Genomic DNA, 25,040 nt, shown 5'->3' with positions numbered 1-25,040 from the left:
TCTTGCCTTCTTGTGGCGTTACCGATGCGGGTGGGCCTTTTGGGTTGTTCGATAGGGTTTGCCGCGTTTGCGGCGTTGATTGTTTCGATGGCGAGGTGGGTGTGTGTCTTCCCGTTTTGCCTCGTAGTACCTCATTCTTTTTTTTTATTAATTCCACAATTGCATTTGGCGTTGTGGCCTCTTTTGTTGGTCCAGGTTGTGGTTGTGACTTGCTGGTCACATCAAGGCTTCATGGTTTCTTTTCTTTCAGCCTTTTCTTCTTGGGTATAGTGCTTTTCTTCGTCTGTGCTTTCCTGTTTGTCCTCTAACCCTTTAGCCCTGGTCACCAGATTTGGCTGCGGGTTGAGTTTCCGCGTCTTTTGTGCGGAAAGATGTTGTTAGTGTCTTTGGTTGTCTTTTGTGTTATTATTTTTCATTTAATACCTTTTTTTGTTGAGTTTATGGCAGATTCCGCCTCCTTGCTTTCGGTTTCATTATCGTTGTCTCCTAGTACGAGCTAAGTTGCTCAGCATGTGCTATTGGGCTTAAAAATTACTATGCTCTTTATCGCCTAAACTGCTTTGCATTCATTCTGTTGAGGTTATTCGATGTGTAAACAGAGAAAACTCGTGGATAAATTGTAAGGCAGAAAATATATTTAAATAGAAGTGTAATTATAAGTAAGAATACAATTTGAGCTGGTCCAGATCCGCACGATCTAGGCAAAAAATTTTTAATTTTTCAATTACTTCTGACTTATGTCGTAAGAAGTAAATCTTTGTGAATTTTGAAAAATCATCTTTAAATGTAAGAAAATACAGTTTCTTGCCTAATGACTCGACTTCCATAGGTTCACATATATCCGCATAAATAATTTCGCGAGGTTTAGTCGCACGATTGATTCTCTCATGAAAACTCGATCTATGCTGTTTCCCGTACGCGCAACCTTCACAGAAAAAGCTACTATCCTCCACAACTTTCATATTCGAATTCTTTAAAAACTCTTTAACGTGTCTGATGTTTTGACGACATAGCCGTTCGTGCCATAACTGCAATGTGTCCGCGTTTGACTCCGCTCTATTGCTAAAATTACAAACCGACGGTATGATAACTCGCATATCTACTTCATACAAATTTCCGATAACAGAACCTCTTGCTATTATTTTCTGGTTTTGTAAAAACATACAATTGGTCCCTTCCTTTAAAACACAGAAATCTATGCCCCTTCTCGCGACAGATCTAATGGAGAATAGATTTCTTTCAATGAACATCGTTCATTGTACATGTATTTTCGGCCTATCGCGGGGAGACGCGGTTGCGAGAGTGCGAATAGACACCGCGAATAGATCGATCCCCTTATTTCGGCTAGGATAATAGGGCTGATTGAATAAGTATAACACTGTGATTAACAGAGCTATAAACTTTATATATTTTCAACACTTTTACACTGATATGCAGTAACGTAGACGATATCCTAAGATATGACGTAGTCAAGGAACGAGTAAGAGAGACAACCGAAGTAGCCTCGTAATCGACAGGATGAATGTTGTAGGAAAACTGTAGTTCGTTTTCGTAGAATTACAGAAGAAAGCTCGGTGTGGGTGTTCCCTTTTTATTAAGGACGTGGATTCGTTGTTCACACCTTTCGTGAGTAGAGTGAGGGCAACGATCTACGATGTCCATTGGTTTAAGTCAATGTTAAAGAATGACTAGAGGGGATGGAGCCTCCTACCAATGTTGCTAGTTGATGTCTTGTTTAACGGAAAACCTGGATTTCCCGGTGATTAAACATTCGTTTTTTGCTAAGTCACTACCTGCTTTCTCCGGGTTTCCTAATAGCGTGTAGTAAATCCAAGGGCCTTTCTAAACTGGCTATAAACAGAAAGCATCTCTAGGATATGGAGCTTATTCCGTAAATTGACGACATATGTCAAAACAATAGCATTAAAAGCTGTCGTTTTACGGGTTCCTTGGATTTATTGAGGGTCAAAGGAATGGCGTGCAGATGCCTTGCGCGACGTAACAGTACATGTTACCCACTTGCCGTCCACAAAAGTCTCTACTTTGATTTTTCCTTTGCCGCACGCATCCATGAACGTACCATCGCCGATCTTTATCTTCACCGTGTTATCGAATTCTTCGAAGACGCTGAACCATTCCCGTCGTCCTGTCATGTGATCCGTAGCTCCTGAGTCGATTATCCAAACATCAGGGTTTGCTGCTTGTATCGCTGAGGTGCGTCCTAATAGACCAATTCCGCTGTGATCTCGATTTTGATTTCTGGGTTCCTGGTTGTCTCTACTGTTGCTTCTTTTATTATTTTTAAAGCAATTTTTACTGGTGTGGCCTTTCCTTTTGCATATAAAGCATCTAAAACAATCCTTCTTTAGATGGCCAACTTCTCCACAGTTGAAGCAACTTGGTCCTTGTTTCTCATATTCACGTTTGCTTGACTGCTTCTGCTGTTCCCTTTTATAATTATTACCCTTTGTTACCAGTGCCACCGATGTTTCCTGGTCGTCTTTCTTCCATCTGATTTCTTCCGTCATCAGTCTGGTACTAATCCTGTCTAAGGTCTTCTTTCCTTCTTCCACGGAATCCCACGCACTGTGAAAATGGTCAAATTTGTTTGGTAACACTGATAAAATGCGTGTTATCAGCATTTTCTTGTCAATTTCACTCCCAAGGGCTTTCATCTTTACCGCTATCAGTTCCAACTTTGATAGGTTGTACGAGACATTTTCAGATTCTTCCCATTTAAAATCGAAGAACTGCTTCTGAACCATATTTAGATTCTCATCCGACTTCATGTCATATATTGTATTCAACTTTTTCCACATTTCATGTGCTGTTGTGCAACATAAAAGAAGACCCAACGGTTTCCTTCCTACTGAGGCCACAATTAATTTTCTCGCTATCCGATCTGCCTTCAAAAATCTTTCACGAGCGATTTCTTTCGCCGGGCTGTTACCTGAATGACACAGATTGCCTTCACACACGTTGATCAGGTCGTCATCTTCCTCCAAAAGTGTACGCATACACAACATCAAGCATACGCAACATCTCGATCTTCGCACTTGCTGATTCCATTTTAGCACTACCACTTACTTTACTAAGCACAACACTTTAACAATTTATTCACTTCACGTTGCTGCCTTGCAATTTACAGCTCTGGGCCCATAACCTGTTGAGGTTATTCGATGTGTAAACAGAGAAAACTCGTAGATAAATTGTAAGGCAGAAAATATATTTAAATAGAAGTGTAATTATAAGTAAGAATACAATTTAAGCTGGTCCAGATCCGCACGCTAGCTGTGTTACCCAATAACTGAAAACCCCGAAGCCAACGTCGCCTGCCTACTGTTTATGGTCTGACTTCGTCGCAGTCTTTTGTCTACGCGCTGTCGATGGCTTCAGTGCTTGAGAAAACTAAAAAGACCAGATGTAGAGTTTTCTTGGTGTGGTGACCACTTCAACACATTCGTATAAGATTTATCAAATTTTAGGAATACTCTGGTCAATTTTTAAATGTTAACAGCTACTACAAAACAAATCACAATCATTTTATTCTTTACTTACATGTTATTTTTGTTTGTAAAAACAGTGCCCAAAATTTCTACCATCTGTTGTCAAACACCTAGTATGTTTCCGCTGATAAACAATAAACTAATTTTTTAAAGCGTTTAATTCGTAACGTAAATCATGGAAAATAAAGCATTTTGGCAGTAACAACGATAATAGTACCATTAACCCTTTGCACTCGAGAGGCGACTTTCAGTCACCATAGGCATTCCGTGCTGCAACTCCAGTGGCGAGCGAGAGACGATAGTCCCTGTTTATGCTAGATTTCGACATCTCCAATTGATGAGAGTGCAATATTGATTCGTAAATTGGTTCCTTAGCTCTTTGTGTTCTTTGGTAAGAAGTGTAAAGTGTTAGACTTTAAAATGGAGATAAAATATTTAATCCCATATCCCTCCGAGACTATGGTTCTAACTATGGTATTGAAACAACGTCTTCAACGTTAGTTCGGATTCGACGATCATGGCAAAAGTATTATAGTTTAGAAACCCTAAAAAAGTGGTTTTCGGAAGTGAAATTAGCTCAAATGAAGATGAACTTGATTTTGAACTGTTGAAAAATGAGACTAATTATATCAAGAATGCATTTTGATGAATAAGCATCTTTGGCTTTATAAGTTATCATACAAAAAAGTACAGAAATTAATATTACAAAATTATATTTTCAAAGATGTAAATATAGATAAATTATTAGAATATGTTTTTGTAAGTTAATTTGTATATGAAATCATTTTACACTAGCTGTAAGACACGCGTCACGTATACGCTAAATCATCCGGAGTAGCTGCTACGTCCGGTCGAAAAAGTCCTCGAGTGCAAATAGGGTTAATAAAAATAAAAATAATGATAATAGTAATCAACGTTACATAACAATATTAATAATACCGATAATAACAATAGCGATAATAATAAATTGTACACATTATATATGGTATCACTTTATTATTTGAATATGTAAATAAGAAATTTTATAACTGAAAAACATCGTACACACGATTTGCAATAATCATAAATTTTACATAACTTTATTTTTCTGTTAATAGTACTTCTTAAATATCTTTGAATTGTAATGTTTAACGTATAATTTTTGAGAAATACTTCTCGCCAAATGTTGCAGTTAACATTACGATACATAATATAAACTAAATAAGGAAATTTCCATTGAATTACACGAAAGAAGTTAAAGATAAAAACATTTTAACGTTACATGCTAAGATAACCATGAGCTTGATTTCGACGACGACCAATCAAGTATGCGATCAACACTATAACCACTAATCCTGCCAGTGCACAGCCTACTGCTATTGGTACAACATCCGGTGTATCAAAAGCGCAATCTTTAGCTGAAAATTAATAACAAATATAATTAATAAATATTAGTAACGCTAATGATGTTTCAAACAATAATCATTGCATATTTTTTATATTTCTAGCATTTTTCGTATTTTATATTATATAAAATATATTTTATAACATAATATTCCAAATTATCATTTATTATATGCCTTTATTCGTTTGTGGAATCTTGACGTACAGAATGAGACACGGAAAGCGTGAGAATTAACGCAATTTAGAATGGAAACTTGTTTCACGTAATATAAATTTTTGCACCCGAAGACAAAGGATATAATGCATAATCAGTAATGTTAATAAAATTGTACTTTTTCAACTCATAACTTCATTTGTAATATAATTTTCAATTAAGTAATATACACTTGAACAAATTTAATAATTATAGTTGAAAAAATATTATTAATTTTCGCTGATTTTGACACGTTTTTTCAATTAGTAAGTGAATTTTTATTTTCAAAATTGTTCAAAAATATTTTAAGCTTTCTATAACAAACTTTTTAAGAGCAAGAAGCTATTTTTACTGATTTTTCATGTTTTTGATCAATATGGAATGTATAAAAATTTGAAAAACATATCCAAAGACTTCCTCTATAGCGTATCAATATTTTACATGGGATTCTTTTTCTCTCTACAGTAATGTTATTAACGTAAAGATGTAATGGTAAAACATACCTAGTTATGGCAAAAATAAGACACAAAAGATGTAATTATTAAAAACATTGCCTAGGAACTAGAAACTTGAAAATCGAGAATTTATTTTTAATCTTTAGGTAATCAAAGACTATTATTCATTTTTTCTATCAAAATAAAAGAAAGAAAAAAAAATGAAGAGAATTCTTATACACATACAGGCGTTTATGCCACGTGTTGATTTGCACGCGGAGGGTATTACTCTCAATTACAATACAAAGGAGGACTTAAATGAGGACTTGCAGGATTTAGATGAAGTTGTGACAGCAACCATACCCAAATCCACGCCATTCCACACTACCTGACAATGAACCTTTAGACTTTGATCTTACCTTTGCACATGGCCCAACACCAAATTTTCCCCATTACGTAGGGCACTTAGGATCCTCTCCTTGCCCCTCAACTCTGTCTAACTCAACATATAAAAACTACGAGCATATGACCACGAGACTAGTCTTGGAGTGATCTTGGCCGTGATTTGAACAACTATTTTAATACTTTGTAACTTCGCTACTTCATTGTAATATTGTATTTAACTACTTTGGTGAATAAAAGCATATAAAAATATTAGGACAGTCAAGTTAAGCTATTGCTCAGCTCTTCCTTTTTTATCACGACGATTTTACGTGACATTTTACCAATCCTCCAGGATTGTGAAAAGTGCTCGTTGGGAAAACAAGACATCGTACCCACGTGGAAAAGAATTCTATTTGGGCTACGGGTCATCCTCAACGACAAATTCTACGGATATCAGGTAAAGTTTGATTCTTTTGTTCAATATAGACGTTCTAGCTTTGACAGCCAAGATTCAGACGAAGTAGCAATTTTTGAAAAAAAATGTCTAAAGTATCAACAAGTGAAGACAGCGAAATTAATTTAAAGCAAGTACTAGACGCGATACAGAAACAGAACGAACTTCACGCGAGAACTACCGCCGAAATTCAACAACAAATACAAATACTAACCAAACAAGCGAGCGAAGAGAAGACCTCGCTAAAGAAATCGAACTGCTAAAAAAAACAGTTGCCGAATTGAAGCTAGGGGTTGAAAATCAGGAACAATTATTTTTTTTTTTTATTTAGTTGTTTACATTCACAATTTGTCCGATTTGGACATTTGGTAGAATTTTTTGGTTGTTTGATTATCATGTGGGTGGCTACCCCCAGCGGGGTACCATCTTCGGGTTTGTTAGGTTGTGTCATTTGTGAGGTCTGCTGGGTGTTTTTCCTTTTCAGTCATCTATCCATGTTTGAGGTGTTGATCGTTTCCACAGCTAGCTGGTTTGGGTGTGTTCCTATTCTTTCTTTATATTTTCCTGCGTATCTGCTAATTTCCTCTTTGACCGTTGGTATTCCCAGGTCCTTCCGTATATCCTCGTTTCTAACGTACCATGCGGCGTTTACTATTGTTCTAAGAATTTTAGCTTGTACTGTCTCTATTTTGTTGCTCATTGCTGCTGTCCTCCATAGCGGTATTCCGTACGTCCAGATTGGTTTTATGATCGTTTTGTATATCTTAATTTATTTTCTAAGCTTAATTTGGATTTTCGACTTGTTAGCCAATACATTTGTCTCCTTGTTGTCTGAATTTTGTCTATTATTGATTTAATATGCTGTTTCCATGTGAGTTGTGTTTCTAGGTGGAGTCCTAGGTATTTGACTTGCCTTGTTTGTAATATGTGCGTGCCGTTCAGTAAGATGTTTGGTGGTGTCTGTTTTCGCAGTGTGAATGTAATATGGTTGCATTTACTGGGGTTTGCTTTTATTTGTTTAACTTGTAGCTACTTTTCTATTTTTGTGATTTGTTCTTGCAGTAATGTGACTGCTGTTACAGGGTTAGTGTGCCTGACTAGTACGGCTGTGTCGTCCGCGAATGTCAGTATTTTGCTATTGGTAGTTGTTGGTATGTTGGCCGTGCATAGTGTGTATAGTATTGGTCCTAAGACGCTTCCTTGCGGAACCCCTGCCTTGATGTCTTTGACTTCGAAGTATGTGTCCTTGATTTTTATTACGAAGGTTCTGCTGCTTAAGTAGGATTTTATTAATTGGTATATTTGCTCCGGTAATTGTTTCCTGATTGTTTGTAGAAGGCTTTCATGGTTAACTTTGTCAAATGCTTTTTCCATGTTCATAAAGAGGGCTGTTTAGTATTGTTTGTTTTCTAGTATTATTTCGTTGATAAGCCTGTGCATTTGCTCTATAGTGGAGTGTTTGTTTCTGAATCCAAATTGGTGATCTGGTATTAATTTTTCCTTCTCTATTATTGGTTTTATGCGGTCGTAAATTACTTTCTCTAGTATTTTAGAAAACACAGGAAGTAATGATATTGGTCTGTATGATGTAGTTTGATGTGGATCTTTGCCTGGTTTAGGTAACATTATGATTTGTGTCAGTTTCCAAAGTTTAGGATAGTATTGGATTCTTAATATTGCATTGTAAATTATTGTGATTAGTCGTACCGCTTTTGGAGGAAGGTTTTTCAAGATTTTGCCATTGATTAGGTCGATTCCTCGTGCTTTATTGTTTTTTGTTTTCTCGATTATGTTTCTAATTTCTTGTGCTGTTGTTTTAGGTATGGAGTAGTGTTTGTCAGTTGAGGTACTAGTGGTTCGCACATCCTCATCCGTATGGCATTTAGGGTTGCTGTTGTTGATATTATGTGGTGTAAATGTGTTGCATAGGTGGTTGGAAAATTCTTCAGCTTGCTCTTCGTTGTTTCTTGCCCATGTGTTGTCTGCTTTTCTGATTACTGGCATTAGTTTTGTTGTCTTCTTTATTTTTTTGTGGCTTTCCATAGAGAGTAGTTGTAGTTCTCGTGTGCAGATAGTGACTCAATGAACTTTGTGAACTCGTTGTTGTTGTGTTCTTTTATTTTGTTTTTTTATTTCTTTCGCAAGTTTGTTTAGGTGTTTTTTGCTTTTTTTTTGTTCTATGTTTTTGCCATTTTGCTTTCGCTTTTCTTTTTTCTCTAATTTTTTCAAGGATGTCTAATGGAATTACTTTTGTTCGTCTGTTGGTTGATTCAGGTATAGTGGTTGCTGCTTCTCGAATAGTTTCTGTAAATGTTGTTACTGCTTGATCGATGTGTTCAGGTGTTTTCAATGGGATGTTGCAGTTGATTTTGCTCTCAATTATTTCTTTAAATTTTTGCCAATTGGTGGTTTTATTGCATGGTCTCTCTGAATTGTTATATAGTATTGGTTTGTTTCTGTATGTAATTATTATGGGTGTATGATCGGAGCTGAGCTCGAGGCTGGGTGCTATATTTAGCTTATTTGCGTTTAGTCCCTTTGTAACTGCAAAATCAAGTAGGTCAGGTATTTTGCTCAGGTCTGTCTGTCAGGAGGTGTAATGATTCTTGATCCCCATAGTGTGTACTTTACATTGTAGTCTCCCGCTGCGATAAACTTGTCACCTAAGTGTTGAAAGTACTCTACCCACATTTGTGATGTAATTTTGTGTCACGGCGGTACATATACTGCTGACAAATGTAAATGGTTACTGCTAGTTTGTACAGTAACGGTGGTTGCTTGTATGTGTTCCTTACTAACTTGGCTGTGTAAGTGATGCTTAATGTCGTTTCTTATTACTACTGCGGTCCCTCCGTGTGCTTTTCCTGGGGGATGCTTGGTATCATATATGGTGTAGTACGGTATTTTTATGTAACTTTTTGTAGTGAAGTGTGTTTTTGATACGAGTAGTATGTCGATATTATTGTTGTGCAGGAATGTTTTAGTTTCTAGGGCCCTTTGTTGTAGGCCGTTTGAGTTCCAGGCTGCTATTTTAAGCATGACCATTTCTATTTTTTATTTTTTGCTCAGCATGTTTGTAAGTAGTTGTAGCATGACTGTGATTTGTTGCGTTTGCTGTCTGAGAACTGCGTTTTGTTCGCTTATCATTTTTATTAGCATTTTGGTGTTTTTGATCGATTGTTTTAGTAGTTCTTTGATTTCTGTAGCGTCTTCGGTGTTGTTGCTTTGATTCTGGTTGTTTGTGGGCGTTGCTTGTCTAATGTTTTGAGTTACTTGCGCGTAACTTCGGTTTCCTTGCGGATCTGTGTTACTGTTTATAGCTTTTTGTTCATTTTGTGCTTTCAATGTTGCTTTATTATCCGTTATACTTTGTTGTGGTTGGTAGTTATCGACTGATCTATTGCGAAGTGGTGGAAACAGTTTACGTTGTAGTTGTTTCCTGATTTCACATCCTTTATAGCTGGCTATAATGGCTTTATGGCTGGTGATTTCCATTACAGTTGTAACATTTAACTTCGTTTATTTTCCCTATGTAGGGACAGTGTGTTGTTAAATGGTTTTTAGCACATTTAACACATGCCGGGCTTCTGTTACAATAATTTTTAGTGTGTCCGTATTGTTGACACCGCATGCATTGTGGTATATCTTTTTGTGGCGTGGTGGTTCCGCTGTTACTATCGTATTTAGAATTCGTTTGATTTCGTAAATTTCCTTGTTGTTGGTGCTAGGTTCCAGCTCTATTATGAATAAAGGTAGTGGTTGCTTCGTATCGTATCTTGTCATGTTGTTTATTGCTCTTGTTTGGTGGCCAATTTTTGCTAATTCGTCACTTAGTTTTTTTGTGTTAGTTTTTGGATGTAGTCCTCTTATAACTACTTTGTAGCTCCTTTCCGTTTTGAGCTGGTACGTGTGGTATATAGCATTTTTTTTTTTTAATTCTTTTATCACTTTCCTATAACTTTCTGGGGTGTTTGTTTGTATTTTTACTTGTTCTAGTTTTGTTTATTTTATTATGTAGTTTTCCTTCCCAACTATATCGTGTAGTCGATCTATAAGCGGATCTATTATCTGGGCCTCGACAAATATTGGTGGTGGTTTTGTAATGTGCGTTGATTTAGTTATGTTTTTGGTTGCTGGGTCATCGTCTATTTCTTCCGTAAGTGAGCTGAAGGAGTTTCTTAGTGGTAATTCTTGCAGCCATCGCTGCTTTTCTGTATCTGGATTTCCTGTTATTTTTCGTTTTTTGTTGTAGCTCGCCACCTTCCAGCTTTCATCCTGTTGAGTTGTTTCTTTATTGGTTTCCATATCAACTTCGATTGTATCTGAGCAGTCCTGTTCTTGGTTTATTGGTTGGCTTGGTTTTGACATGTTTGTTTTTATTTATGTAGCATTGTTCGTCTTTGTTAATTATTTTTATTGGTGAGATGTGTTTTTTCATTTTAGATTTGCTTATAGTCTTCTTAGTAGAAGACACGAGTTTCCACCATTTAGCTATGGGCTTTGCCGTTGGTAACTTTCTCTTCCCCACTTGCCGCACTTTTTCTGAAGCACTGTTTTACGCGTCCGTTTAGCTCGGCTGCTCGGGCAGAACTCAGAAAACAATTATGACGAAAGATTTTGAATTTGTAACTAACACCACAAAAGGAACCGCGAGATCGAGAAACAGAGATCGTGTACCTGTAGCGAGCGCACCCGAAACGATATTTGACCCTGAGAGCGATAACGATGACGAATACCAAGACTACAATGAACCACGACAGCAGACTATGTTATTAGCGAAAGATGCAATAAAATACATTCCAATTTTAAACGATGACGTTGGAGTGGAAGACTTCGTAAAAGAAGTACGTGATATGCGAATGCGTTGTTCACAAAGAGATTTGTTATTGAAAGCCATTAAAGTCGATAAAATAGTTGGTAAAGCCGTGCAAAGTATTCGGAACAAACCTATTGAAAATTATGCAGATTTACATGACGCTCTGAGATCCAACGTAGCAGTTCAAGTAACATCCGATGAATACGAACAACAATTACGCGATTTAAAACAAGGACGCGACGAATCTGTTCAAAGTTTCAATATCAGATTCCACCGCATATTAAATAAAGTTACGCATGCAATAACTAATGAAAATCTACAACCGATTACACGACGAATAATGATTGATGTAGCCACCATGAGAAAAATAAGTCGAATTTATTTAAAAGGACTTCGACACGACATAGGGCGCATACTGTTAGCAAACGAACCATTTTCATTGAGCGAAACAGAAAAGAAAGCCGCTGACATTGAAAGATACCTACGAGAAGAACAAAAGGAATGGAGAAAGACAGTACTCGACCAACAGTAACGTATAACCGACTTAGTAACAGACCGATGCAGACAAGCAACCGACCACTACCTGCCACACGTAATAATCCAATCAACAAAAATGTTTCACCATTTTCTAAAACGGAACGTATACCATTTGCTGAGTGACAACAAGTAAAATATTTCAAATGTGGTAAATTGGGACACGTTGCACCGCAGTGTCAAAATTTTCAATTAACCAACCAAAGAAACCTACCACCTTCACGAGTAAACTAGATCGGAATAAGACGAGAACGAGGATAAACAACAGCAGGAAGAAACGTTAACTTTGGAAGACTAAAAACAATCTAAGGAGGGGGGTATTTGACAGCGACCATACCCAAATCCACGTCATTCCACACTAGCTGACTATGAACCTTTAGACTTTAACCTTACCTTTGCACATGGCTCAACACCAAATTTTCCCCATTACGTAGGGCACTCAGGATCCTCTCCTTGCCCCTCAACTCCTACAAACTCAACATATAAAACCCGCGAGCATTCGACCACGAGACTAATCTTGGGTACAGTCTTAACCGTGATTTAGACAACTATTTTAATACCTTGTAACTTCGCTACTTCATTGTAACATTGTACTTAACCACTTTGATGAATAAAAGCATATAAAAATATTAAAGGACAGTCAAATTAAGCTATTGCTCAGCTTTCCCTTTTTTATCACGAATTTTACGTGACAAAGTCGTGGCGTCGACTAAACTCGCGGAATGCATTTCTGTTCATAAGTGATGACTTGTGTATATACATTTTTGCTCTTTTATTATTGATATTTAAAAATTGATCGAAATGTCCCTGACAATGAGACCCGATAAATCTCCTTACACAAATGGATATACAGGTTGGTCCAGCCAAATATCTATCTCTTGTTGTATGAAGTAACCTCTGATGATAAAGTTACACTGTTTCAACGAACACGTGTAACGGTAAAAATATTTTTCTCTCAGTGTCATTTGTTTACGAGATATCAAGATTATTGTTATATTTCAAATGGAATCATATAGTTATATTTCGTAAAAAACAAAAAAGTTCATCGATCTTATTAACCATACTGTCCTCCTAATCATTTAATTTTGACACATTATACGAACCATATATAAGACAATCTAATCGAATCAAGACGATTTTCAATGCAACGACACTTATTCGGCATTTTATTATCTTATATCTTATATTATATTTGTCGGGTTTACATTGGAATTAGGATTAGGGGCGTGAAACGAATCGTCGTTTGGTTTACGCATTGTCGATAAGCAATAGAGAAGACATTGACTAGTGCAGATACGATTATTATAGAATTGGACAAGCAACCGTGGCAATTAGACACTCGAGAAACTAATGATAATGATCCTAGGTTCAATAACGAATCCGCGGTCGACGGGGTGATGGATGCACGTGCCCACAAAATCTAAGTCGGACTCTTTGTTAAAAACGGGGAATATCCACCGAGCGTACAGACGCTAAGTAAGTCGCTAATACGATCTCGCGAGAGAATGACTTTTCGTCGCGATGATGCTGCAGAGGAAAACTATGATGGGGTGTGTCTAAGGACACGACATCATCGGATTCGTCGAGGATAGTCTTCGTTCAGAAAGTAAGGGAAATTAACGTTGCTGCTAATTGGTCAATCTCCATATCGGTGGCTAGAAAAAGATGCTAGCCGCCCTCGAGGGAAAGTTGCTAGTGGGAGACGTCGTTTGTTGAAAAATAGGTCACTTCTATCTTCTTGTAGTTGGAACAAAGACTGTTTGTCTGTTTGAAGGACTTTAGGTAACTAGATCTTAGTGTTTATAACGGCTCTCGGGCTAGCTGATCACGTACTGTGGAGACGCATCGACATCTGGCAATCATCTTACTCGAAGAATAGGGACTGCGTGTGGCGAGCCACGGGACACGAACCGTTGGAATGTTTACTGTCGCGTGCCGCTACAAATATTTCTTTTAAGAAGAGCTATAGAATTACTCCATACCTTTGTTAGGCAAAGCGTTGATCCCGTGACCGCAGCTACGTTCGGCGACTGGCTGTCGCCTCGAGCCCAAGCTCATTATCACAAATCTCGAACAAATACAATCGGATCGAAAGACGACAATTGTTTAATTACGCCTATGATAGAATCTAGATTACGGTGTTAAGGGGTTTTCCCGGGGTTCCAAAGGGAAGGCTCCGATGTCTTTTCATCTCCGACATATTATATTATATATATATATATATATATATATTGTGATTTTGATATTCTTTTATGAATTTTTATAAGTATGTATATAAATGCGCAATCTATAATATGTATGATAAAATGTAAAATCGTTTACGGTACAGAATGTTACAATCTTTTTGGCTGTGAATAATGCAAAGTAAGCTACGAACATGTGTTGTTGCATTGAAACATATACGTTATGTCCCCGTTCCTTGAATTAATTTCTATTCTATGGTTCATTTTTAAATGTCTATTATTAGTAATCAAAGCCTTAATTTTTTTATTTTTCGTTTTTATCTTATGTTGACTGATAAAAGTACTCTTTAAACCTTTTACCAATAACCTTTTCACTATTTACTATATACTATACAAATAAATTAATTTCTGCATCATATGCAATTAATTATTTTAAATATTTTATACTTATACTTACCTAAACCAAAAACGGTAGAATTATCTACTTTAAATGCTTGAAATTGGAAATCTGATATAGTTAGATATCCAGATGTTTCATTACTGTTATTCTGTCTTAAGTTGAGCGTCTGTTGTTTCAAGCATCTGTAAGAATTTGATACTTTCACCACAAAATTAGGCGCTTTATGCGCTAGAACCACTGATGTATCTGTTAAGAAGGATACACTTATATTTATAATACGACAAAATACATAGGATACTTAAAGATATAAAAGAATTATATGTATGTATTATGATATAGAAGGATTAACAAATGTGTTAACATATGACTCATGTATTCCACGTTTTAAAAAAAGTTAACAAATTCATTGTTTTTGATAATACTCTAATATTTGACTCTACATTTTACTTTTGAATTACAAGAGGAAAAAGAGAATTCGAATTTTAGAAAAATGTTTTTTGTATTGGTACCATATAATATTCTAAGACTTTTGAATGTGCGCACGTGTATGCAAGTATGTATGTGAAATACATCGATTCTTCATACGAATTTTCTCCGTTTTGAGATATAAATATTTGTTTTTCAGATAGATACTAGCAATAAAAATGGCATTTGATATGACACTAATATCTTGTTCTTGATATCGCAAGCAGATTCTTGTTTAACGAACTAAGAAAGCGTACTTCATTCATGCTGTTTCATTCATCGTAATACTTACAAGTGAAAAATTTTAACAAATCAGATATTATCAGTTTACGCAATTCGTTTCATTAATTCAAACATTTGTCTATGACATCGAGAGAAAGAGCAAACGAACGAGAGAGAGAGAGAGAGAGAGAGAGAGAACACTCAATACTTTCTCAATTGCTAACAAATTAATTATTGAAACTAAACTACTGCATTATTTAAAATTATATCAAAACCTAAATATTATTCAGGTTTCGATAGCAAGTGTTCAGTGATCACTGTTTTATGAGATTTCGTCAATACTTTCGTCAATAATTTACTCACTTCCTATCGTACCATATACAAATTGCTGTTATGCTTATGAAGATATTGTGTCCCGGACTATGCAGAGCAAGTTAATTCGCATTCAATCAATATTTTTTGCAATCAGGGATGTGTTACTATAATACATCAATTTGTCATCTTGCATGATACTACGATTTGAAGATATTTTTTTCTTAAATCGATACATAAAATTATGAAACAGCAAAATGCAGTGATGGATATGTTCATTCTCAAAGTCATTATAAAGGGGTATTAAACAGTGTAAGTGGTCGAATAAATCAATTCTTTTCTTACATTCTTTTTAAAAACGCATGTTTTAAAGGATTATCTCTTTAGATAGAAATATGAAAACATATACTTATGAAATTAGTGGCGATATTGCATTTTCCGTATACTAATATTCAGCATGTAACGCTACAAACAGCAAGGATATACTGTGTAACAACTGAATCTTTTAGAAACAAAATATTCACGCACGATATAAATGGTATTAACACACATATTACTGAATTTGTACATTATTATTATTATTCGGAAAGCAGCGAAAACATTGCAGCATTTTCTCGGTTTAAATTGCTGTTAATCCTCATTGTTGGTTATATGAGTTACATGAAAACATTTGCACATTACTATTAGCGAAGCAATGTACTTGCCAATATTACAAAAATACCAATAAGAAACTTATCGGCAAAACCATGTTCCAAGCGCAACAAAGCATGCACGAGGGTTATTCGCATGAAACATTAAACAATATTAGCAACAATGGCACTCTTAAGGATGCTTAAAGTTGCTGTATGAGTATATGAGCTGCTCAAGAATATCTGACTGAATTATAGTTTATGTATTAAAATATCTGTTATTAAAATTTTGGACGAATTTTTTCTCGTGACGATATTCCTCGATCTCATTTATAGCGAATAAGAAATAATTGAGATCGATTATTTTAGAAAATGCGTATTTCCGAGTGATTTATCTTTACTACATAAAGATCTTATGGTTTGTTGTTTAAAAAAAAAAAACCATTCAATTTTCCCACAAAAATTAAAAACCTTTTCAATCCTTCACCATCTTGTTGTTTATTGAGATATTGAAATTTCCCTAGATAGGGCTACATATCAACGTATGACGTAATTACTGCCAATGACGAACCATTGTTCTGGTCGAAGTGGAAATTTTGAAGAGGAATATATTAGAATCGATTTAACGAGATTGGCTTAAAAGTCTTTGTCTTCAGTACTAAATATAATACTAAATTGATTTTCTACTTGTATTATTTGCTTGAAAAAAATACTCGAATATATCTCTACTTTTCAAGTCATAACAGTATCTTCCCCTTTAAATGAAAATAAGAAAAACACTTTTTTGTTCCTAAGAATTGAATTCGTAAACATGTTTAGTTACAGAAAAATAATAATAGTAATAAATACTAATAAATAATTTTCGGGATACAAAAGAAAATCGGTGTGGAACAAAAATTTAGTGTTATCTACCATCACTTACGAATGATTCGTAGGATTTAGATAATACCTTAATATAATATTTACAAGATATGTATTTTGTTCCTTAGTATAAATGAAAGAAAATAATACCATACATACAATTGTATGTATCAAGATAGAGACATTTTATAAATAAGCGACATACGAACAGCTGTTCCACAGAACTACAAGAAAGTTTTAAAGTTAAAATATGAAATCTACATACATACATACATACATGCATACATACATACATACATATATATAAATGTACACTCCTGCTCAAAAGTCTTAAGACATGTATTTTTAATAAACTTCTTAATATTTGGTAATATTTGGAGATTATGAATTTTAAATTGCATGCATGTTTTAATAAAACTGTTAACTAGTTACGTATACTTTTTTCATCATATAAAAATATCATTTTTCGGTGTTTTTATACAAAGTGCATGAAAGGTCGCCATTATCATAGATGGGTTCTACGTCTGTGGTTTGAAGATTAAGTTAAGAAAAGTAACGTGCAAAACTGACTGTGAAGCAAAGCTTCAAGGTCAAGTATTTTTTGTTATATTATATTATGCACATTGTAAAGACTAATCTCATAACAAAAATCACGGATCATAAATGAATTGATCTCTTAAAACGTTATGTATTTTAGTTTCTAGACTGACTTTATTCTCAGTGTGTTTACATTTTGTAGCTAGAAAGAACGTAAATAGAAATATCGATTGAAGCACCTATCTTCATGACTTACAATTCCTCGAATGTTACTTATTGCATGAAAAAATGTCAAAAAAAAAAATTAAAAGGCATTGTAGAGGATACAACTTGACATCATGAATATCAACTACATTTCTTCAAGAAGAACTATATTTCTTAATGTACTGATCAATCCACTTCTTTATTCTACACAAAAAGTATGTAGCAAGAATGTATGCTGTAAACGAAAATCGTTAGTTCCTGAGATATTTATTACTCCCGTTGTTTTGTTCTACAAACTTCTAAGTAAAGATATGCATGAAACTATATTCTATACTTCAATTGGTATTACAATCTCTTTCATTTCTTAGAAAGAAATATATGTAGTTTTTTTCATATTGAAATATGTTATTTCATTAAAATCAGGTGTATCTCACAAACCAGCAGTTTTTTTTTGACACAAACATGTTAATACTTTTTATAAAGAACAACGAATTGAATCGATTCTTGCAATAAAAAACATGATTCTATCAAAGGAAACAGGTTTGAAATTGAATTATTATCCAAACTATTTCAGATTTCAGTTATGGCTTCATTTTGTAATTAAATATACTTTACTAACGCTCTCTCATGAATGACTAGAAATGCTTTAAGACATATTAAAATTACATATTAATAATTAAGATCTCTTACTTAGTGTGGTATTTGGAAAATTTATTGGTGGAAGAACGAGCTCCAAATGATGAAGAGAGTAGTCATTCTCAGTTACATTTCTTATAAAATGCAGTGTCATACTAGCATTAGTTACATTTTTAGAAGACCATTCTAATGTCAAATTTTGTTCCAACTTGCCACAATATCCACTTGCTATCGTAGTTGCATTGTCTACTGGTATATCAAATACCTTAAAGGATTTCTGAAAAAATACATTTTTTATAGTTTCAATATTAATATAGTACTAACTGATCATTACAAAGATATTAATAATTATTTTTATATGAATTATTAAATTAAATATAAATAGTTGTATGAAATCTAAAGGAACTCTTATAATAGGTTGTTGAATTTGTCTTAATATCAGCTACAATAGTATGGAATTGAAAATATAGTGTGTGTCATTTAAAAAAGTCAAGGTGACTTTGACTTTTTATCCTTTTTGGGAAATTTCTTATCTTTGTACTAATTTTCAGCCTATTGGAAGCTGATTGACTTGTATTCGAAACATTTTTTTATCACATTATTGGAAGTGCTTGAAAAATCGTAGCAACAGTTGCGCCATAGACCCTTTATAAGGAGCTGAACTTTGAAGGTTATAGCATTACTTCGCATCACGTTAATCAAAGTCAATTAAATATCCAATGAGATAGGACTAGAATTCTTTTTCCTATTATTCGTTAACCAGATTAACGCTATAGAACCCGCGAGACAGTACAAATTCTATTCGGCATCTCATTAGGCTGCTCTTACAATTAGTCCTCGTATTATCAGTACGTCAAAACCGAACACTATATCACTATATGAAGATATACTAGTATTGATAATATACTACAAGCCACAACACTTTGAATTTACAATACATGTAGTAGTGTCTCCGAATGAATTGCGTCTAACTATTTCAAAATCTAACATTCAAAACCAACAAATTGACATAAAAAGAATTTAGTTTCAAAAATTTGTTGCTCGTGCAATTTCACAAAACATTTTCATCAATTTTAAATTTACCTCAGTGAATAAATCTATTTCAGTTCAACTGTTTAACAATGTGTAGTAAGACGTTCACTGCGAAATTTTACTTAATTTTCATAGTTGGTGTTGCGAGACATTTTTTGAAACGACAAGAATGTGAGGTTTACCCCACACCACGAAACTCGTTACATATGAAATGAAACGATATAAACAGATATCATTACCTTTTTTTACAAAAGTGTCGCATCTTTGCATTCTCACTTAAGATTAATTTTCATTGAATATAATATTTCATTAATTTAGATCATTAAATAATACCTGTTACGATAAAAACAATTACCAGATGATGGATATCTTTAATTGCACAATAAACGTTCAATAAAATACTCGTTTAGCTCACATCATGTACGATGTTCGTTGCCACAATAACCAAGACTGTTTGGTTTCCAGAGTCTAACATAAATGTTCTAAATAAGAAGTAGAATTCAAACGATATAAAAGATGATTAAAACGCTTTTTCTACAATAATATGGCACATTCACCTTTTCAAATGGCTATAATATAATTTTTTTAGCCAATATTGTCAATATCAAAAAAAAATTTAGCAATAGTACATTAATAACTTACTTAGGAAATTTTTCATTTACTGTATAAAAAGGTATATCAATATGTATTAACATTAGTGTATCTTTTTCTGTCAATTAAGAGATCTCCGAAAATATGATCTTAAAGAAAATCAATTCTTCATAACAATATTTTGTCCCTTCAAGAAAAATACTTCATGTTTTAACAATTTTGCAATGGAAATATTGGTACTGTTGAATTTGGGTGAAAAACTAGTGTATCGCATCGCGGTAAAGACGTTAAAATAGAAACCACGAATTTTCACTGATTATGATTACCTTCCAACCTGCGAATTCGCGGACAAACAATTTTTATGTGGAAAGAAGACCCATAAATGGACAATGGACATTTTCAAGATAAATGTTGACTTCAAGGGGGGGCAGACCCGATGACCTTGACCTTTACTTTGATATGTGTTATCAAGGACACCTCCTTTGTTAACGCTCAAGAGCTTTTAGCTATCGCTCGTTATTGTTTATAAAGTTATTAATTATTAAATATACGACACAAGAGATCCATTTTGCAATAAAATTGATATATGTATGGCGTAACATTTGGTTATTATTGAATGAAAAATTTGTTTAAAACTTTAACACTTAAAATAAAAGAACGTAACCTAACTTAATCTGTCCTTGGGACAAGTCTATTTGAATTTAATTCAATGATCAGTTAGATTAGGATAGGTTAGATTATTTCGAAGTGAGGGTACAATGTTGAAGTTTTAAATAAATTTTTCATTCAATGATAACCAGATATGAGTTTATTGGCAAAAGCTTGCAATTACTATTTGAATAATATAGTATACTATTGGTGAAAGAGATATACTAACGCCGTAAATTGAAGTATTAAATGATGACAATTAAACTAATTGCATCTATAAAAATAGTTTGAATATTAGGTTGCCAATGTCATTTGTAAATTAATCTGTAAAAGTTATTTGTAATATGTATTTGCATTATTTGAAATATGTATAAAAGGTAGCAAATTGTATATTTTAAAAACCCCCCTTCCAAATGGTATGTTATAAACAATTTTCTTAAATATACTATAGCACAAAGAATTCCTAATTTGACTCACGAGTTGCTGCCTAATTTGATTTTCGAGATACATATGTATGTTTTAACATCTGATTAATTTTTGCAGGTATAATCTCGCTATATTTCTTCCACCAGTAGTATAGTATGTACCAAATTATAGCGAAATCTTAAATTAAAATATCAAGAAGCAGCATCGACTGACATCTTTGGTTCCAGGGCCACTGAGAATCATACATTATATTCTATTTTAAGGATTTATGCAATAGTAATGATAATGATTTATGACTGACGATATTCCATTTACAATTATAAAGACAAAAAATATTTCTTATTACTTCAATAAATTGAATAACGAGTAGAAGATATTATAGTACAAATATAAATTTGGTAATTATATATTTTGAGTGACTTTGATATATATTATAAAGGTCAACATTTTGAATAATTTCATTTATACATATAACTGCCGCTCAACTTTAGTTTCCGAAATATAGTTGAATTTGTACATATACAGGGTGTGTCCTCTAAGATTAATCACTAAAAATGTATGAGGTAATTACATATATGATCCATTTCAAACTTACAATAAGAACTCCGAATCGAATCTCGAGTATCGAAAAAGCTAGTCCGAGCCCGGCCGATTTTTACCGATCTAACTCGAATGTGTCGAGTTAACCGTGGCGATCGAGCTACCCGACTTAATTAAGCTACTCGAATATTCGTATGTCTTGGGTTCCAGTCTGAGCTCGCCAACCCGTAATTTCGGATACTTGCACATCTTTATTAATCACCATTTTTTAAACATTTCCAATAATCTGCCAAAGAAATGTTCTAAACAAAAGTTAATAAGTTTCCGGTCCGCCATATATTTGGATATTAAAAATATCCAAACAAATTTCTTCAATGAAAAGCCAGTCATCTTGATTTTTTTAAATGGCATCATATATGTATTCTAGACTTTACAAAGTTATAGCAAATGAATTCAACGACTTACTATAATATGATCTTGAATTCAGAAATTTAGGTTTGATCAACAGCTGTAGTGTATGATACAAAATGGTATTATCGTTATCGTTGGATTTATTTAATAATCTTAATCTTATTTTGAATGTATAATTTGATCGAAATAATATAATTTTCCATATTAATATTTCTATTGATTGAACCTAAATTTCTGAATTCTGTCATCGTAAGGTTATAACATAGTAGTTCGTTCAATTTGTCTTGATAACTTCAACTCTGTGAAGTCCAAAATATATGGTGCCATTTCACAATAATCCTGACATTTCATAAAATAAATTTTTGAAAACTTTTATGTTTATATATATATATAAATATATATATATATATAAATTTCTGAATTCAAGATCATATTATAGTAAGTCGTTGAATTCATTTGCTATAACTTTATATATATATATATATATATATATATATGTGTGTGTGTGTGTGTGTGTGTGTGTGTGTGTTTATAATATTTATAATAAAAAAAATATATATCAAGTGTTGGTTATATAATAAATAAAAGGAGATAAGTACAATTTATATGGAATTTTGTAGTACTCTAGTATTAGTACTAATTAGAAAAATTGCAACTATGATATTAAAAAATGCAATTACCAGGTTATTAAAGTCCTATTACCGATGAAACAAAAATTCTGCTATACATATATCCAGCACAATGTTGCTTGCGAAGTCAATATAAAATCGATGAGATTTGCTCTGTTTCTCTTTTCTACATTATTCCTATAAAATTGTATATAAACTATAATTACTTCTTTTCTTCTACTATCTAACCCAAACTAGTTGCCAACCCAATAATATGAAAAATATTTTGGTGTATATCTTGGAGACTAAAGTCGAGCAATAGTTATATGAGTAAGTGAAATTACTCAGAATAATGATCTTAATAACATATGTCAGAATCAATGAAACCATTAAGGTGTGGCCTTGTTTATATAATTAACATAAATATTAAATTATGCTTAATTAACATAATTAACAATATAAACCATATTGACTTTGCATCTTTGTACAGCCCTGATTCACTTATCCCTATATCTAAACATGTTAATTTCATACCAAAATGATTTTATGATCTCGCTATACTGTGGTGAGAATTATATATATATAAATATATATTATATACATATTCTAATTTATCATATACCATGATAATGTCTAAATAATATAATATATTCTACATCTAAATAATACAAACCATTTTGTTGTCATTAATATAAGAGATATTAAACTCCACAGACATCTGTACTACAATACAGGCTTTATCTGTTCCATTACCAACTACCCACTTCCCAGCAGTATGAGCAGACAATGTAGAATTTACTGTAGCTTGTACAACTGCTGGATTAATTGCTGTATGTAAAATCTGTTTCATTGTTGTTTCATTTGTATAACTTAAAGTAGCTGATGTATCTAGTGACATAGCAGATGATTGGTGATCATTGGGAATAACTGTACGAGTTTGGATAGAACTTTGAGTAGTTAAAACCTCTTCTGGCTTTAATTTATTTTTGTTTGTGCCTAAAGGAGCTGACACAGGTACCAGGGAAAGTATCTTATTTGATGGAATATTTGTTTCAAAATGTTGCTCATTTTGTAAAGATGTTCCATTAGTGAGAATACCCTCATTTTTAGATAAAATATTTTCTTGACCTTCACCTGTTGTAAAATTGAAATATAATCAAATTAATCGAACACATTTACATTGACTTCTAAGTTAATATAATAAATTGGATATACATAATTTCATCATGCTAATATTCAGAACATTGTATAATTTGTGTACATGCATAGTGCATATATGTTTTTAATATATGTTCAAAACTATGATCTCTAACTAAAATATTGCTTATTTATGAGGTTGAGCTCTATATGAAGTCTTGAAAGTTGTTTCACATAAATACATTTCCAATATCCCAATTTTTCTAGACTTCCTTTAATATTTTATGTCAATGATACTGTTTGGGTTAGAGCATTTAAAATGCTTGTAAAATATCAACTATACAACAAGCTTTCAAAACTTATTAAAATAACCAAGACCTTTGAGATTTTCAAAATTTCCAAGACTTCCAAAATTTTCAGGAGATTTATGGTACCGAATTCTATTCAATGTGACTCATATTTTTATCCACATATACATATTTGATACAATTTGAAGTGATTGACAACTCATCAATATAGATCCTTAATCCTGTGAACATCGTTTAGTGTTTGATATACATATAATAATAAAAGAGTTAAGAACCATAAATAATAAAAACTTGTGTAAATATGAATTGCAAAAATCTTTGCTTGTGTCAATATTTTAGTTAGATCAATGAAATAATATAATTTTATTTCTAAACTATAATATACAAAATTTATTGCAGGAAATATAAAAATAATACAAACTATATTTCGAAATATTAATTTAAATAATATTTTTATCTGAATTTTTACATAGAAAATAATTAATTTATAATAGTAGTAATTCTTATTAATTAATTTGATAATTTTAAATATCTTATTATTATAGCTTTGATTTCTAAAATTTTACCATAGGTCACAATATTTTATCACAAGACAGTATGTCGTATTTAATATCCTAAATACGTTAATGAGAAATAATATATAGTAAAGATAATAAAATTAAAATTAAACCATAAATCTACAGCTGATGTAATTTTGTAAGAAGAGACCTTATAAGTTTTATGTGTTTCAGGGGAAAGTAGAAATAAGAAATATAATTTCACGATACATAAAAAATGTTCATAATCCTCTGCAGAAAAAATAAAAGTGTATTTGAAAATTCATACCCAGAACGTGGAGTGCAGTAAAGCAAAGGAGCAGTAAAAACTTTGACATCATTAGAAATTCCAAATTTGCTAGAAATAAGCAAAATCCACTAAAAATTTGAATGTTTATAACTATTACGAATATTAGACACCAATATCAGTTAACGCAAAGTATGTGAAAATACACCGCGTATGACGACACAACGTAAATGTCGATACAATTCTATACTCTGTAGTTCCTTGGAAATGTTATTCACAAACACACATTAGACAGACTAAAGTACATATGTATGTGTTCTCATTAAGGGTTGGTTTACATTATTTCGAATTAGGTACGTTCTTTTAACATACAACACACAAATGAAGTAAAAAATTATCTAAA

General features: G+C 33.1%; 1 protein-coding gene across 1 annotated transcript; it reads right to left on the bottom strand.

Annotated features, from left to right (window-relative positions):
* Positions 1-4,544: 4,544 nt before the first annotated feature.
* Lamp1 (lysosome-associated membrane glycoprotein 1) lies at positions 4,545-24,878 on the bottom strand. Its single transcript, XM_069109701.1, has 5 exons — positions 24,680-24,878; positions 23,083-23,543; positions 18,208-18,430; positions 14,345-14,533; positions 4,545-4,903 (listed from the first exon to the last, which is right to left on the bottom strand). The coding sequence occupies exons 1-5, from the start codon at positions 24,729-24,731 to the stop codon at positions 4,764-4,766; spliced, it is 1,065 nt and encodes a 354-aa protein (XP_068965802.1). The 5' UTR covers positions 24,732-24,878; the 3' UTR covers positions 4,545-4,763.
* Positions 24,879-25,040: the final 162 nt, after the last annotated feature.

Source organism: Bombus flavifrons, chromosome 3, assembly GCF_040668555.2.
Source record: "Bombus flavifrons isolate JBK064 chromosome 3, iyBomFlav1_principal, whole genome shotgun sequence".
Lineage (NCBI taxonomy): Eukaryota > Metazoa > Arthropoda > Insecta > Hymenoptera > Apidae > Bombus > Bombus flavifrons.
This window is presented reverse-complemented; position numbering and strand designations above follow the sequence as displayed.